Source organism: Hesperophylax consimilis, chromosome 6 (genome assembly GCF_061612785.1).
Source record: "Hesperophylax consimilis isolate HC1 chromosome 6, BYU_Hcon_1.0, whole genome shotgun sequence".
Classification (NCBI taxonomy): Eukaryota; Metazoa; Arthropoda; class Insecta; order Trichoptera; family Limnephilidae; genus Hesperophylax; species Hesperophylax consimilis.
In genome coordinates, this window is record NC_142841.1 from 27,774,639 (window position 1) to 27,792,494 (window position 17,856).

Consider the following 17,856-nt stretch of genomic DNA (forward strand, 5'->3'; position numbering starts at 1 on the left):
CCCTTTATTGCTCGCTTTATTGTTTTCACATATCTCTTCGCAAGAAAGAATGTTACCGGGTATTCATCATCCCTTTTCATTAATTCAACTTGCTTCAAAATAATAACTTGATTTCAGTCAATACGATATTGATAATGCCTTATCTAATTAATACATAATTGATAAGGGCGTAATTACATTATTATTTTTAAGATATATTATTATGGAATTCGTTAAATATTACATTAGTACCTACTTCACACAAATATTATTATTAGTGAATTAAAATATATTAGATATCACAATCGCTATTATATTATTACTGGCCCACTATCGGTAATCCACAAATTTGTTAAAAAATGACAACAATGGAGTTCTTTGTGCGTAGTTTTATTTTTAAATGATTCTCAATACATTATTCGTTAAAAGAAGTATTTATTTCAGGATAAATTATGACAAAAATACTTGACTTTAAAAAGTTGACTCGTGGAAATTAGGTAGTTACGGGGCATCCATCAGCTTAAAATAACATAAAAAATAGCGATTGTTTAAAATAACAAACAACATAACAACAATTTGTAAAAAAAATTGCTTAAAACGGTACATGTATTACCTACGTGCGGTTGGTGTGGACGTTAAGACAAACCAGAAAAAACGGCAACTCTATCATTTCTAATATTTATTTTTTTATTAATAATTTTCTTTTGTTACATGCATAAAAATATAATTACAAAAATCAAGTATTACAAAAACAAGTATTACATTATTAAAATTATTATAGTATTACAAAAAGCATTTCATTCACAGGTAAAGAAGGTACTACAAAAAATAAAAAAGGTAGCTTTAAGATAAGAAAAATAAAATGATACAATTAAATAAAAAAAATTACGGCCGGTTTTTCAGTCGCTTTTAAGCCCGGCTTTAGATAATTATATTCGACAAGTTGCTATCGGATAGGAATCCTAACAACCCAAATCCCACTCATAAGTATACTGAAAAAACCCGCCGTTAGTCATCCACGAACGATTCAAATAATTGTCGCGCTAAATATGAACTTCATATATATTTTATTTTTCTGAAACTGCTTCTGTTCTTGAAGAAACTTTTTGTACTGTGCATGCGCACTTTGTGTACATCCTTCACGAGTTTTTAGTGAGACCTACAAACTGATTTTCTGCTTTCCGGTAGGCGTTTGACACGGAATTTTTGCAGAATTCTTGAATTTGCGCTATAATGGCAGCATGCTATGTAGGTATCGATATTATATACGATGTCTGTAGGTCAAAATTCGTGTTTCAACAAACAGGTTCATTGGATTTATTCTGGTTACAATGACGGCATACACATTCTCAAGACACGAGTCATTGAGTTTGCGGAAAACCAAATACCAAATGCGTAGTATAATTATAGTATAATTCATAAACTAATAAGTTGATTAATCTTCCACATTTTTGGAATTTCGATGTAAAACAGTCAAAACTTCGAAACAGATTTTAAAGGATTATTTATAATATAAAACATTGATATTACTAGAATTTGATTTTTTTTAAGTAAACGCGCAAAGATGCAATAATGCAGCTTGTCTACAGATTATACAATTTTTTTAATTTAATAAACATAACACTTTAATTTAATAATCATTTTGTTGGTAAATTTAGTCCAAATGAATTTCACGACAGTGTCTATCTGTAATGCACTGGTCTCTCCTTGTGATTTGTAGGTGCTTCCTGCGATCATGTTTCCGTTATTTCTCCCCTGGATTATGATTTGGGTAAATTTTGTAAATATATCAAATTCAAACAGACTTAGGTGAGTCCATTTTCACGATTTTTTTTTAATTCTTCCGAGTTTAGGTTTTGTAAATTTTGTACCAAAGGGCTAAAGAAGGAGGTAGCGCAACACGGCATAATATCCCAAAAACAAATCACTATAATACTTTTGGCCGTGAAAATCTTAAATCATACTTTTAAAGCACTTGCCGGAGGAAAAAACTGTAGGGAGATTGTCCATAAAAACTATACGTGTTTATACAAAAAAAAATGATGAAAACGCACACTTTTACCACATTTATAATTTTTTTTAACACAACCGTACTATAGAAATTTAAAGTTTTGTGTTCACTCCCATATGTATGGGGGTGAACTTTTCAAAATTTGGTACTGATCTTTTCAAATCCAGTCGATTAAGTACCTACCTAACTGTAATGCATTTGAATGATTTTAGCAGACAATTGGTTTACTTCTATATTTGAATGTGCGTACATATTATATGGCTTAATTTGTGAGACATTTTTAAAAGTGGAACTACGCAAGTCAAGTTAAATTCCATAGTTTTTACGTGAATAATAAATAATTATAATAATTGTGTGTGTAAATTAATTATACTTGATACGTACATTTAATTTCTTTAAATTCTAAGTTTACTAATGGTGTTCATTCGAAAGGTAAATTTCTGATCGTGTCTAAAGTTGACAAGGTTCGTTTTTGAAAGTCAATGATCCTGATCCAAATATTTTTATTGAGAATCCTTTCAGCTTCACAAATCTTACAATTATAATATCCCGTGATTTTTCACGGGTATGCGCTTGTTAAAAATATCCTAGGTTGTGGTGTTTCATAGAAATTCAAATGTAACATTGTCGTCAAATAGTAGATGGCTGCATGAAGTACATAGTTGCCAATCGGCGCCATTTTTATTTATTTATTTAAAGACCTCCGTTAAATGCCGATTCTAGGTTGGTTTCAGATTTTGAACAAGTTTGATTTTGATTTTGAACAAGTTTGAAAACTGTCATGTTTTATGCTTGTCAGCTGGTGATACTTTGGTAGAAAACTGAAACTGAATTATATTCGGCGTTCAATGGGGACCTTTCAAATGTAACAAAAACAAAATGGTACCGATTGGCAATGTTACATTTGAAATTCTGCGAAACACCCCAACCTTCTAAGAGCCCCCGCAGACGAGATAATTAAGTTGCGGAGACAGTTACGTTGCAACAGTTGCGGGCATAAAAATCCATTAGGGTATAAGGAGTTGCCATGGAAGCGCGCACACGAGAGACTTTTTAGTTGGAAGACTTTTAGTTGCTGCTGCCGGCAACCGCAACTTTCTCCGCGGCTAAACGATTACATCTTAAGTCTTCGGAGACTGATCCGAAATCAAATTTTACACATACTACCATATATTCTCCAAGTACCCATAAATACGAGATATTTTAGTGTTTTTGTATTTATAATACGAAATATTTGCCGCAACTAAAGTCTCTGGTGTGCGCACTTAATTTGAAGACGGTGACTGCGACGAAATGTTACAAATAAAGTCTCTCGTCTGCGGGCTGCCTTAATTTCCAAGTATAAAAATTTGTTTGAATTATCAGATAAAAAGTTCTAAAATAGAATATTGTGTAGGTACCGTGAAGTTTTAACTAAATCTGTTTAATGTGAAACATTTCCCAGGCTGGAAGTTAAATCAAATAATTAAATTTACACGTAGGTACTTAACAAGCAGGCATTATTCCAAAACTTAACTCAAGCCTGAATAAACTCAGGAATTAAACTTTTTTAAAGTTTAAAGCCATTCAAAGAGAACACTCTGAATGCTGTAGGCTCGCGCTAGTTCAGCCGAATTGGGCCTAAAACTGACTCACTTAAATTTGCAGTTGGGGGCGTCACTACTGTATACATTTTGTGAAATAGACGACATGGGAAGAAACGAGAAAGGACTATAAAATAATGTGAACGGTTGTCCAGTGTCACTTATTCAAAATAAAATAAAATAATATAAATTCAAAATACAGTATGTTTGATCTTACCAGAGGTTTCTGGTTCGATTCCCATCGACGTACCTAAGCTTTACGTAGAAATTTAGGCATTGATTTAAAAAAATGTTTCAATAATTTTTGCAAAGAAACTTTTATGCAATAAAAAAGGCATCATCAAACATGCTAATTTCGGTTGTGGGTTTGTCTGTGAGTGATTGTGACTCTGGTTCAATGAAATCGGATTTGTTTTGAATTTAAGTGTCATTTTCAAAATTGGAACTGATGTGTCAAGAATTAGAATTTAATAGCGATATATTTGGTTTTAATTCCGACTTCAAAAATTGGCTCGCATCCTATCTGTCAACTGTCTAACTTCGCAACACTTTCTTCAGGGGTAACTCAAGGATCCGTTTTAAATCCACTTCTCTCCATCCTTTTTACAAATTACGTCGCCAAAATAATCGAGACATTTGGTCTCTTTTCTCACTGCTACACTGACGATAAACCAAATCAATAGTCTCAAGATCCGTATTGCTAAATGTCTAGAAGAAATAACTCGTTTTTTACACCAAAATACTGTTCACTCTGGCAGCTAGAATTTGCAGGTTTACTGCTCTTTCGCCACGATTAAAAATATAACGGAAGGTCCCATATGTGCTGATATCATAACGCACGTATGGGATTTGGGATTCATTTCTGACTCGATTTTGGACAGAACGAGTCTCATACGGACGACGCGACGCCAACGGGTTGATTTTTTAGCATGGAATTTGAACGGCACACTGTTTAAAGTCTAGTAAAATTATAATAGAAATTTGTCTTATTTCTTTATATTTTATGGAACTTCACTGCACAAAGGCAAATTAGAGAAAAAATCATTTTGTTACTTGTTACCACACATCTCAGCCGCAATACATTTTATTTTATATGAAAGACAAACACTTCCAGGTTACGAATAACATATTTTCCCTCCTTTATATATAAAACGGCTCTATTAAACAAGACCCACATTAATAAAACCTGACAAGTGCGCTCTTGTGAGGTGTAACATTTAAAAAATAATTGTAAAAAACCTGATAATATTTCAATCAAAGCTTACCATCTCAACAAGCGAAAAATGTTTCTTGTGTCATAATAGAGGACTTGACTAGCTTTGGGCCACTCGACTAAACTAACCATTATTACTGTACAACACATGTTTCATTTCATCGCGGAACATTCGAACATTCCCTATCTTTTCGTTTGACTCTGAAACAAATTTATAATTAATGACAAACTTTATTATTTCTTACGAAACAAAATCATAGTAAGCCCACCATTGTTATCAATAATATTCGGACGATTAGTATTTTTGTGTAGCGCCTTTTTTGTGAAAAATAATCTCAAGGGCGATGTGTTAGGACTGTTTATTATTAGCGCCTTGGCGCCTTGACCATTCGGGGTCGGAGCGGACTGCTCCAATTGCGTCCGCATAGGGCCGGCCCTCAATGCAGATTCAGATAAAGGCTTCTAGTCACTGAATAGAAAATACACACTAGAAATGCCTTTCATGTAGATTTGAATGGAAACCACAGACATAGGAATTAACAGACGAGAAGATAATGGCGAGGGGTAAAATCAACTGTTGAAGAACGAAGGGAGTGAAGCTGACTGTGATTCGTCAATAAATCAATCTGACAGTAAATAGGCATCTCGCATTATAATATCACCATTTACTTCTTAAAAGTAAAATCTGCTTTTGAATGAATAGACATTTTTACATGGGAGCGCAAATTACTCGCCACGTTATGAACAAATTTGCGAAGTCCAAATTCGGCAAAAAAATTCGGTTCTATTTTCAGAGTCGAATATTTCGTTTAAGTATTTAGTTAAGACACTTTTATAAATGTTCATAATTTACTTCCCAGCAACCAACCAGCTTTGTGTTTCGCGTCCAGACGTTTCTCGATGTGATAGTAACAACTGATTCATATTATACGATGTGAATATGCTTAAAATAAAGTAAAATAATGCTTATATATGGAATGTAATACGACAATTGGGTTTATTCTCTTTTTCATCTATTTTTACAAGTTTTCATAGTAGAAGTCAACATTTTGCCGTGTTATTTCGTAAAATGAACCGATGATGCCTCGACCATAGTAGAACAAGAATGATGACGTCACGTTTTCAAATTTCACTTGAGGCCATACGCGAGCCCAGCCGGCTCCAATGGAACCGGTATGGGGAGTGGGGATAATACGCTTTTAATCACTTAGGGCAGGTCTACTAATATTCATATGTCTATGATGGAAACCAATGCCGCCGCGAACTTAATTCAATTTCATAGTGATAATGTAACAAAGTTCTGTATGTATGGTTCCATGACAACTCAACACAGCGACAATTCAACACACTTTTAAAAAGTGATATAAAGTCATTAGAAACGATGAATTATTTATTTTTTTAACCTAACCTAACCTAACCTACATAACCCAGTTAATATTTTTTTGTTTCATCACTTTCCATGACTTTATATAACTTTTTAAAGATGTGATGAATTATCATTGTGATGATTTATCCGGTTACCGTATTTATATTTACTACCCGATTGGCCACACTTCCATGCTTCTGGCTGTATTACACATTATTCTGTCGACATCACAATGTCGACATTGTCGACACACACATTCTTTACAGGTTTTTTTTTAATTTTTAAATTAATTTTTATTTAAGGTTTTTAACAAAATCACGTGCGCTACCCGACTCACTAGACAATGTCTGTTCTGAGCCGGGTAGCAGTATCATTACATATATTTTGTAGACAAATCAGGGCTTAATATAAGGTTTAGTCTAAACCCATTGCTTATAATCGCGGTGTAAATATGAAACGGTGCGTAAGGTCGGAATAGCGAAAAACTTGACTATTACTACGGTGTAGGTATGGTTAAAACGATCCTAAGCCAGGCTTACAGACGTACCGCCGCCCCGGGAACCATTTATTGGGTCGCCCCAAGTGGTTCGGGTGCCCGGGTCATGGGGTAAGGTTTGTCCAGGTCTTGAGCGGGTGAGGATGGTTGAGGGAGGCACTTTAGACGTATTCAGCCGGACTCTCTCGACTCATCACCTTGCATCGCAGTGGAAGGGATGGATTCATTCGTCACTCCTGAACATACTGACCCAGATTCCTGCCCACCCCTCATACCCTTTTCATTCCCAGAACTTTATTTCCTTAAAAAGACCCTCCACACAGCATCCCCAAAGATGAGGGGAGAGGTGAGGGTTTAATGTAAGAAACGCTGAACCGGCGCGTAAGAATCTAATAAGACAGGAGTCTATGTCCATTCCCATTTCCTCTTAAAACTTGTAATGGATATTGTGAATGAATATGATATAAGGAAAAGGTAGAAGCATAAATGAGTTTAGAAACTTATCGATTTCGCAAAACGCAACCTACAGGATGGGAAGATAACTTTTTTAAGTTTCACAAAAGCAGACACGCCATGCAGAGCGGGAAACGAACTTCCTAAAATTAATATAGGTAGTTAGAATATTATGATGGAAGAATATAATAATATAGAAATGGTAGAAAATTTTGTTTTAAAGAAGCAAAGCTGCAATTTTGATTTTTGGCGAAAAATTCGCCATAATATATTTTGACGTATTCACGGCCAAACTTATAAAAAGTAATTCCAGTAAAATTGCGCTCACATTTATACAGGGATTGAGTAAGATAGGATAAGGATAAAGTAAAATAGGAGAGTTTAAAAATAGCAACGTGACTTTTCAAATAACCTGCCTGGCTATTCATATCACTTACATGGCTATTCAAATAACTTACATGGCTATTCAAATAACTTACATTGCTATTCAAATAACTTACTTGGCTATTCAAGCAACCTATGTGGTTATTCAAATATACCCACTAGGTAAACACAGCAAGTTGTTTTAGAATAGTGAGAAGGAAAACAATAGATATTAAAAAACAAAACGACGTACAACCACCTATTTCTCCATGAAAATAAAATGTTATTCGAGTACCTATTACAAAACTTGTTCAAGCCACTGACAGCAAAGAGCAAATCTTTTGAAATCTCTACTTACAAACAAATACAATTTCGATAGTTTATGGTCTGTAAACAAATAAAGCACAACATACACAAAATGAAAATAAACGGCGGATGCTGTTGTCACTGGAATAATATGTAGATTTGAGATGAAAAAAAAACAATATCCCTTTCTCTCTTACCTCGTCCAATAGGTACGGGGTCAAGCGGCGTTGCCAAAACGACACACACCAGGTGGGCTGCGACAATCCCATACCAAATAATATTGCACATTTTTAACATTGTATCACTATCTCATACCGTCTTCAATCAACACGCTTATAGTAATAAAGTTTGAACACATTTTTCCAAAACACACGGCCAGACAAAGGTGCGAAGAACCATCTTACAAACATTTTTAAAACTACTATAATACATTAACGATACATTGTACACAAAGCAATATTGATGGAAAAGTTACCGAATTTTTAATGCGTTGACTCGATTGACTATAAATTTATGAAACGACATAGTTTCAAGCAAGAATCTAACACGTAAAGACAATAACTATTTAAGAAAACACGACGAAACGTCACAACAATCCACACAAACGACCCGTAGCATCCCCACCTCTAAACTGACGTTTGACAGCTTCCATGTTATCGAAAACCTACATTACGGCAGCGGCTACGTATCCATAGAATACTTTTGGGTAGGAACTTCCTTACGTCGTTCAATAATCGAGCGTAATGAAAAGAATTCCCATAACTAAAATTAAACCCCGGTACGATTAGAAATCATTGAAAACTTACTATATTTTACACATTTACTACATTTTGGGATGAAGATGTTTTTGTGAATAAGATTAAAAACATTTATTTATACTAGTGGTAACACTGACAAACATTTTGACAAGCGGCTACCAAGGTTCGTAGAAAATTTTAACAAGGTTGGCTCATCGAGGAGGTAGAGCGGTGATTGGTTAAAAAGTCGTGACGTAGCGTGAAGTTCATTTCCACCGGGAGATTTGAATTTATTGCAATACAATTGGCGTCTAGCGCCACTGAATGCATTTGCAAATGATTTATTTATAATATGGATGGTTGTATTATACTAATTTTAATATTAAAGTTTATGTTCGGAATAAATAAACTAATTATTACATTATATTTAATGTTACTTCTACACTGATGAGTAGAATCGAGGTTATTATCGCCTTGTACCTATATATTACACAATCATAAAAACGACCCATTCTTATGAGATAAATAATGATGAATTAACAAATAATCAATCATCTCTGAACTGAAACCCAACTCAGCACCTGGAATAGATGGAATCACTGCAAATGTCATAAATGAAGAAATGCAAAGAAGGTATAATAACACACTTTTGTAATCTGAGCATGCAAACTGGAGTATTCCCAAATTTTCCCAACTTCCCAAATTATTTATTTAATATTCAAAGGAGGAGATCCGTCTTCTCCGAGTAATTACAGTCCGATCTCTCTATTAAGCATTCTATCTAAAATTGTTGAAAAGCTTATTAAAGTAAGATTAATGAATTTCTTCAATAAGCACAAACTAATCTCACCACTACAATTTGGGTCCCAACAGAAAAAATCAACTGAAAATGCGATAACAGATATGACATAATATCTATTGAAGAATTTAGATGCAGGTATGAAATGCGTGGTATTCTTTCTAGATTTACAGAAAGCGTTTGACTCAATTTCACAAAAAAATGTTTGCAGGAAATTAGAAATGATGGGTGTGAGAGGTATCCCACTCGCATGGTTTATGACTACCTCTTGGAAAGAACTCGAGTGGGAAAGAACGTTAGTAAAGTAACTTGGAAAAAAAATTATTCAGAGTACCCCAGTATAAACTAACTGTGCAAAATAGACCTAGAAAATGGGAAGATTTTATCATTTGCCGATGATACAGTTTTACTTTTCAAAGGAGAGACATGGCAGGAGATATAATCAAAATCTGATACAGATCTAGTAAAAGTGGCTAGAATGCAATGCAAACTAGAATGTCTAAAAAACCAATTCAATGTTTTTTTCTATGAACAAAAGAGGTCAACCGAACATGAATATAAATTACACGTGTAACACAAATACCACACCCATGCACATACCAAGATTTTGAAAAGGTGGAATTAGTCAAATATCTGGGATTTTAATAGATGACTCTTTAACCTAGAGAGTGCACATTGAAAATACGGCCAAACGAATACGCAAACTAATATTCTTCTTAAAAGATATGTTAGAAATTGGAGTTTGGTTGGCTTTGCATAGATGTCGCTGTGTGTATATGCTTGCCTTTCCAACGGACTGAAGTTAATAAATAAGTTGATAGTTTTTTCAATAGATGTCGCCATAAATGCTCCCCTGCTAAAAGTCAATAAATAGGTTGATTTATAATTTTCTTCCTCTTCTGCAATAAACATTTCTGGCGAAACAAGTGGGTTTAAATTTCTACCTGGATCCAAAATTATACAAGATATGCGCAACATTTTTGATAAGAAAACCATTAAAATTGTGTACTATGCTTTTTGCCATTCAATTATTAGGTATGGTATACTAACTGAGGCGGTGCAGCCAAGACTATACTAGATACGCTAGCTAAGGCACATAAAACTGTAATAAAAGTGATGGGTAAAAAACCTTACATGTATCCATCAACACTCCTATTCAAGGAAACAAAATTATTAGATGTAAGACTCGCACTTATAATGTACTATATGAACAACCCAAAGCTTCATAGTCTTGTAGATCACAGTTACACAATAAGACTAAGATCAGAACAAAGGATGAGAGTACCAAAAATAAATTAATAAATCATTTGGACAACGTCTCCATGTATTCCTGGCTCCTAAGGTATACAATGGGTTCAAACAGCAATGCAGGAAGCATAAAACAGACCCTCTTAAAAGACAAATGTATGGCTGATAGAAAGTGGCAGAATGAAATTGGAAACTTTCCTGATTGAAATCATTGTCTGACTGAAGAAAGACACTTAAGTGAAATTATCCTGACTTTATTCTTATTATCCTACATAATAATAATTTTTTATTACTATATGTTTTACGACATATGTACAACATTGTATTATTGTTTTTTTATATTTTCTTATTTATGTTACTGCCATAATACGGGCATTTGCCTAGTTTGAGGTATTAATAATAAAATAAATGTCAACTAAGTATAAATGTTGGGCACGCGTTTGGTGTGTTGCACGGCTACACACTGGTGCCGAAGGAATATATGACACTAGTTCCTCGGAGCATCTTCCATTGAAATACCGGTAACCGGAAGGACATCATTCCTACCATTGCATTCCGTTTGTTAATGGGTGCTACAGAACATTGCATTTGGTTGAGGGGTTGTATCAATCTGGTTGGGTTGAGCGTAAAGTTGAACCTTATGGAGATGTGCTGTATGCGATAAGGGGGCGTGGCTATTCGGTTGAAGGTTGTACCGCCAAAGCATCCAACCACTTAAATTAAATCCATGTTGAATCATCTATAACGTGGTCGAGCGGTTGAACCAACTATATTCAGAATAAAAATAAATAAAATGAGAGGCATGATTGAGAAGTTTTGATGGATTTTTTCAAAAGGATGCAACGAATTAAATTGTCAAAAGCTAAATTTTTTTCGTTCTATGAGTCTTTTTTATGTTAATAGTTAACAGAAGTTAATAGAAGGAGGCATGCTGCGTGTTCTCCCCAGAGGAGCAACTGATGAAATTGAACCAACCATTGCGTCGTCTGTACGCAACACTAATGGTTGACACACAACAGTCAACACCCAACGGTTAACACACAACGGTCGACACATAACGGTTGTCACACAACTGTTGACAAACAACAGTTGACGCACAATGGTTGACACCCAACGGTTGACACACAACGGGTGACACACAAGAGACAGGGGAATTTATCAATCCAACCGCCCGTTTCTGAACTGAGTCAAGAATTTTTTTCAAGTATTTTGGGGCTCTAGACCAAAGTGGCTGCCAAATTCAACAGGGATTAAAAATATGTAATGGTATGGAATTTACACACCTACGTAGGTACAGAAGAATTGAGGTACACATTAAAAGCGTATTATTCCCCACTCCCCATACCGGTTCCATTGGAGCCGGCTGTGCTCGCGTATGGCCTCAAGTGAATTTAGAAAACGTGACGTCATCATTCTTGTGCGAACTATGGTCGAGGCATCATCAGTTCATTTTACGAAATAACACGGCAAAATGGTGACTTGTACTATGAAAACTTGTAAAAATAGATGTGAAAAAGAGAATAAACCCAATTGTCGTATTACATTCCATATATAAGCATTATTTTACTTTATTTTAAGCATATTCATATCGTATAATATGGATCAGTTGTAGAAACATAAATACTATCACATCGAGACACGTCTGGACGTGAAACACAAAGCTGGTTGGTTGCTGGGAAGTGAATTATGAACATTTATAAAAGTGTCTTAACTAAATACATAAACGAAATATTCGACTCTGAAAATAGAAGAAATTTGTTTTGCCGAATTTGGACTTCGCAAATTTGTTCATAACGTGGCCAGTAATTTGCGCTCCCATGTAAAAATTTCTATTCATTCAAAAGCAGATTTTACTTTTAAGAACTAAATGGTGATATTATAAGGCGAGGTGCCTATATACTATCAGATTGATTTATTGACGAATCACAGTCAGCTTTACCCTCTTCGTTCTTCAACAGTTGATTTTACCCCTCATCCTTAATTTCTAGTCTATTAATATTCATATGTCTGTGGGTACACCCGAGGAAGACATTGTGCCGATACTTGAGTCGGGCCATGTCACGAGTCAGAATAATAGAAGGGTGTGTATTAGCAATTAATGAAGCGAGGAGTGTTTGCCAAGGCCGAGGTGTTTGGTGGTCCATTCTCTCTGCCTACCCCTGCAGTAAAAATGGTGTGATGGTTAGTTAGTTAGGAAACTGTTTTAATCGCCACTATTATCATTTTTAGTTAGAAAACGTCAATTCCTCCTAAACATTTTGCTGGGAAAGTTTTTAAAAATTAAATTCAGTTGAAATTATATGAGGGAAACGGACTTTTTTAAACTTTGTGCACCCCATCCAAAAGCAAAGTTTTCAACTTCACTCATCTCCGAAAGCTCCCGGATATTCAGATGAGGTTTGGCGATGAAGTCATCTTAATCTCTAAGGAAGTTAAGTTCCAGGAGATGTTTTTAAGCTTACTTGGAACTCTCATATAATTCATGTCATCCAGGGCCAGCCCTGAGCCAAACGGCGCCTGGCACTATTAAAAACCTCAAGGGCGCTCAAATGCGAAAGCAACATCAATCTCCTTAGATTTCTGTCCTGAGGGTGGTGGGGATGCCACCCAGCATCTTTAAAACTTCTACACAATGCCCTCATCCGAAGCCATCTCGATATTGTCTGTTTTATCCAATGTCCACTTCAAATTCTCATAAATTGGATAAAATCCAGTCAAAATCTCAGCCTCATCTAAGGAGCTATGAAATCTTCCCAATCAACTAAATGCAAGAATTAATCTGCCAACCTGCTTTACATATGGATCGTCTGAAACCATAGTGAACTAACTCACTTTTTGCAGTTTTTGAGTTAGTGCTTGAAATGAGGGCTCCAAATCATAATCTACCTTTGCCAGAGAGAACCATGTTGATTGACCAATCATAGATAGTTTTTTAGCACGGTGAACCAATCAGAAACGAGCATTCTTCCATTAGTTCTCAAGCCACACTAAACTAACTCAGTATCCAACATGGCTTCCTACATGACAGGTCGCGCGTCGGTCAGCAGAAATGATGACTTTTCAGAGTGTTCCATGTCAGATTTCAGTGAATTGTCAGATGACAATGATAAAACTTATGTTCCTAGTGATTCAGAAGGTAAGTCTATTTGAATAATTACTAGTATTTGGAAATAAATGTTATTTTGAACTGGGATCGTTCTTAGCCACTCCAGTCTTCAACCAAAGTAAACTAAGTAGCAAAATCATGATAACTTTCAATATTTTGATAAATAAATAAAAAATCATGTTTTTGTTGAGTACTGCAGATTGTGTTTATTATTAAGCATTTATAAGTTGAATAATAATTTTGGAAAGCTCAGGTTAAGTGCAATAAAATTCACACTTTAAAAGTTAGTTCAGTATGGTTGAATCAATGTAGGGGAAACTTGAAGCAACATGATACAGAAGGCTGCTGTATTTGATGGTTAGAGATAGTGTAGGGTTGAATTAAAGACTAAAATAAGTGAAATTCGCCATTCATAATAATTATTTTGTTTTTCAGATCGCATTTGCGCTGAAAATTCTCCTCATGCGGAACGTGAACTCACCGAAAATGCTGAAAATAGTGAGACTTCTTCCCCGGAGGGAAACGCATTGCCACTGCCAACTAATGCCGTTTTACACGAAGGGGCAAAAAAAGTGAAAAGCAAGTATGCTGATGCTGCGCAGTGGCGAAAAAATTTAAGGAAAAAGCACCGAAATTCGGCAGAAGAATACACTTCATCCAAAGGAAAGGTTATGACGGGCAAACCTTTTATCGATTATAAATGCACTTGTAGACGTAAGTGCTACAATTTTCTAAGTACTGCCAACAAAAAGGCATGTTATGACAGATTTTATGTGCACGGGTCTTGGGATTCCCAAACTGCATTTCTTGCTGGTTCTGTGAAGACTACCAGTGTGAAACAACGAGTTGGTGTGAAAGGATTGGCATCTAGAAGACAAGAGTCAAGGGCGTATTATTTAAAGGGGGACCAAAAGGACATTCAGGTGTGCAAACTGATGTTTTTGAATACCTTACGGATTGACAGTGCTCGTGTGCATCGAGCTCTTGTAAAAGGTAGATCCGGAAAGTTAACCGATAACAGGGGGCGCCATGTGCCAGGAAATAAACTTGATGCTGCCACTGAAAAACTCGTTCACGACCACATTAAAAGCTTTCCTCGCTACATCAGTCACTACACGCGTATCAAAAACCCCAATTGCAAGTATCTGCAGCCAGGGTTAAACCTATGCATGATGTACAGGTTGTATTGCGATGATTGCAAATTCAAAAACAATAAGCCAGTAAGTCAATCATCATACGAGAGAGTTTTTCGTAGATCTTTTAATCTCAAGTTCAAGACACCACAGAAGGATACATGCAAGACTTGTGATAGCCTTAATGTGCAAATAAGGGCAGAAGAAGGAAAACCTTTGTCAGAACAAGACAAAGACAAAATGAACAAGTTGAAAGCAGACCTTGCTCTTCACCACGCCCGTGTTGAAGCTACGCAGACTTCCAAAAAAAATGATATAGTGCTTGCAAAAAAAGGAGAAATTGAAATGCTGACTTTCGACCTACAGAAAACTTTGCCAATACCCAAGATATCTACAGGTGAAGCATATTATAAGCGTCAGCTCTCAGTTTATAACCTAGGAATGCATGAATGCAAGAATGATAAGGCTACTATGCATGTTTGGCACGAAGGACTTGCTTCTCGTGGGCCAAACGAAATTGCATCATGTCTTCTAAAATACTTAGCATCTAACGAAATTAATTCCAACCACCTTGTGCTCTGGTCCGACTCTTGCGGTGGACAAAACCGGAACATCAAGATGGCAGCAGCAATAATGTACATTGTTCAGAGAGATGACAACCCAATCGACATTATAGAACACAAATTTCCAGTGCCAGGACATAGCTTCCTTCCTAACGACAGCGATTTTGGGGACATTGAAAAACATCTAAAGTATCACAAAAATGTGTATTCCGTGGAAGATTACAACGCTATTATTCGTGAATGTCGACCACGAAAGCAATCCTTTGAAGTCTCGACGATGATCCCTGAAAATTTTGTCTCTACCAAACCGATTTTATCATTTCTCACAAACAGGAAAAAAACCACTGTCGCTAACAAAAAAATGAAAGTAGAATGGTTAAAAATGCGTTTAATATGTGTTGTGAAATCAAGACCAGGCATTTTGAAGTTCAAGTACACTCTCAACGATGCAGTTGAATTCTATGAAGTGAACCTCAATAAGCGACTCCGGGGAAAACCATTCAATGTTAGCAAGGTAGTTTTAACCCAACTGTACCCTGCAGGAAATCGAATCGCACAAGCAAAGAAGAATGACATAATGTCACTATTAAAGTATGTTCCACCGATTCATCACCCATTTTTTGAAGCATTGCGTACAAAAGAAGAATCAGGAAATGCAAGTGATGAAGATGTTGATGGCCTAGAACTTGCTTCAGACGACGAGTTTTTCGAAGAATGAACTTAGTTCACTTAATGTATGCAATGGAAGAGATTAGTCACATAATATAACCAGCCAGAGTGCACTAACTTTGAACTAACTTACCGAAGTATTCAACCAGAGTGAACTAACTTTTTTAAATGATTTTTAATTGATATGTTAAATATGCTGGAATAATAAATATATGTTCAAAACTCAATCTAAGCCTTTATCTTAAATTTAGGTCACAATTTAGTTCCATAGTGATGGTGGTATTTACACAGCATTACCAAACGCAAAACCATCGTTTTCTCAAATGTAAGTTTTTTGACTTAGTTCTATATGGTTTAAGACGATCCATATATGAAGGCAATTCCTAGCAGATAAAATATTTTTTCAAAACATGCTCCATAACATCCCATCCCTTGATTTCTAAACTTCAATATTTAAAGTGCGAGGTACAAATCTATTTTGGAATTAACAATACCCTTCCCTTCTCTATGATTGCTAAAACTCTTTTCCGATTATATCCACAAACATCACTGCGAAAGACTTACTTTCTATCCGAAGGTTTACCAGGAAAAGAATAAAAAAAAAATTAAAATTTAACAACTCAGCTCAAACAAATAATGCAGAATTTAACCAAATTATTAAAACAAACGGCCAAATTATATAAATATTTTCACAGATGGTTCCAAACTCAGTCAGGACTCCCATTGCGGGGCCAGTATCCATCATTAGTGTACATCACAGGAAATTGTGTCTTTGTACAAACTTCCTACAGAATGCTCCATTTTCTCTGCTGAGTGAATAGCTATCATAGAAGCTCTGCAACTCATCAAATTAATCAATATTAGGAGCGCTCTCATCCTTTCAGATGCGCTTAACTCACTAAAAAAAAATAAGTGCATCCCAACACAATTCCAGTAGTAACTCTCTAATCTACTCTATCCGAGATCTTCTGCATTCCATGTCACTGGATCATGCGTCAGTGTTCCTGGCCTGAAATGACGTGGCAGATTCTATTGCTAAGGAAGCCACTGTCCATGATCCGTTAAGTGAAATCCCTATTCTAGTTATAGACATTCTCCCTCTTCTAAAAACTAAGTACAAACTCCAATAGTATTCTGAATGGAAAACATCCTTTCTAATAAATAATAATAATTTTTATTCCAGGATGTGGGGAGGTTAGTGCAATCCCACACTTCCCATATATATATACATATTTTTTGTACAGTAAAAAAAAGGTCACCAATACTCATTATTTCAACCTTTTATTTCTGTTAAGCCCTGGCTTCATAAATACACTTCCATACCAACAAATATATATGTATTTAATTATTGAAGACAATATTAGCAATTCTTAAACCAATATTTGAAACAGAAAAATCAGAAAGATATACGGTTACATCTAGGACTCTAACCCAGGACCCTTGCCTTCCCGGGGCACCACTCTACCAACTGAGCCAATGGGACCCTAAAATTAATCCAAAATCATCTGTATGTTTGTTTACACTCATTTGCTGAATCTGTTAATATAATTTTGTCTATTCCATATAACTGCAGTTGTGTTTTAAAAAAATGTAACTTTATGAAAAAAAAAAACTTTTAATTGGCAAAGAACGCCCGCTATTGTACAGTGTACACAGGTTCCTATTTGTATGTACATCCACCAATACCAGCTCGTACTTTTCAAGTTTTTAGTTTATGTCACTTGTCTGTATGTTTGTTTACTCTCATTTACTGTATTTTTGACAAATAAGTTTGTTTCTTCGGTGTAATTGTATTTAAAAATCTTAACTTTTATAAGGTCAAGATGAATGA

At 35.4% G+C, this 17,856-nt stretch overlaps 1 protein-coding gene across 1 annotated transcript in view; it reads right to left on the reverse strand.

Moving 5' to 3' along the window:
• Kul (Kuzbanian-like) overlaps nucleotides 1-8,391 on the reverse strand; it is a 286,068-nt gene extending 277,677 nt beyond the window's left edge. Inside the window, exon 1 of the mRNA XM_089632526.1 lies at nucleotides 7,968-8,391. Coding sequence (XP_089488652.1) covers nucleotides 7,968-8,067 — 100 coding nt within the window. The 5' untranslated portion in view covers nucleotides 8,068-8,391. The remainder of the gene's footprint in view (nucleotides 1-7,967) is intronic.
• Between the last annotated feature and the right edge of the window lie 9,465 nt (nucleotides 8,392-17,856).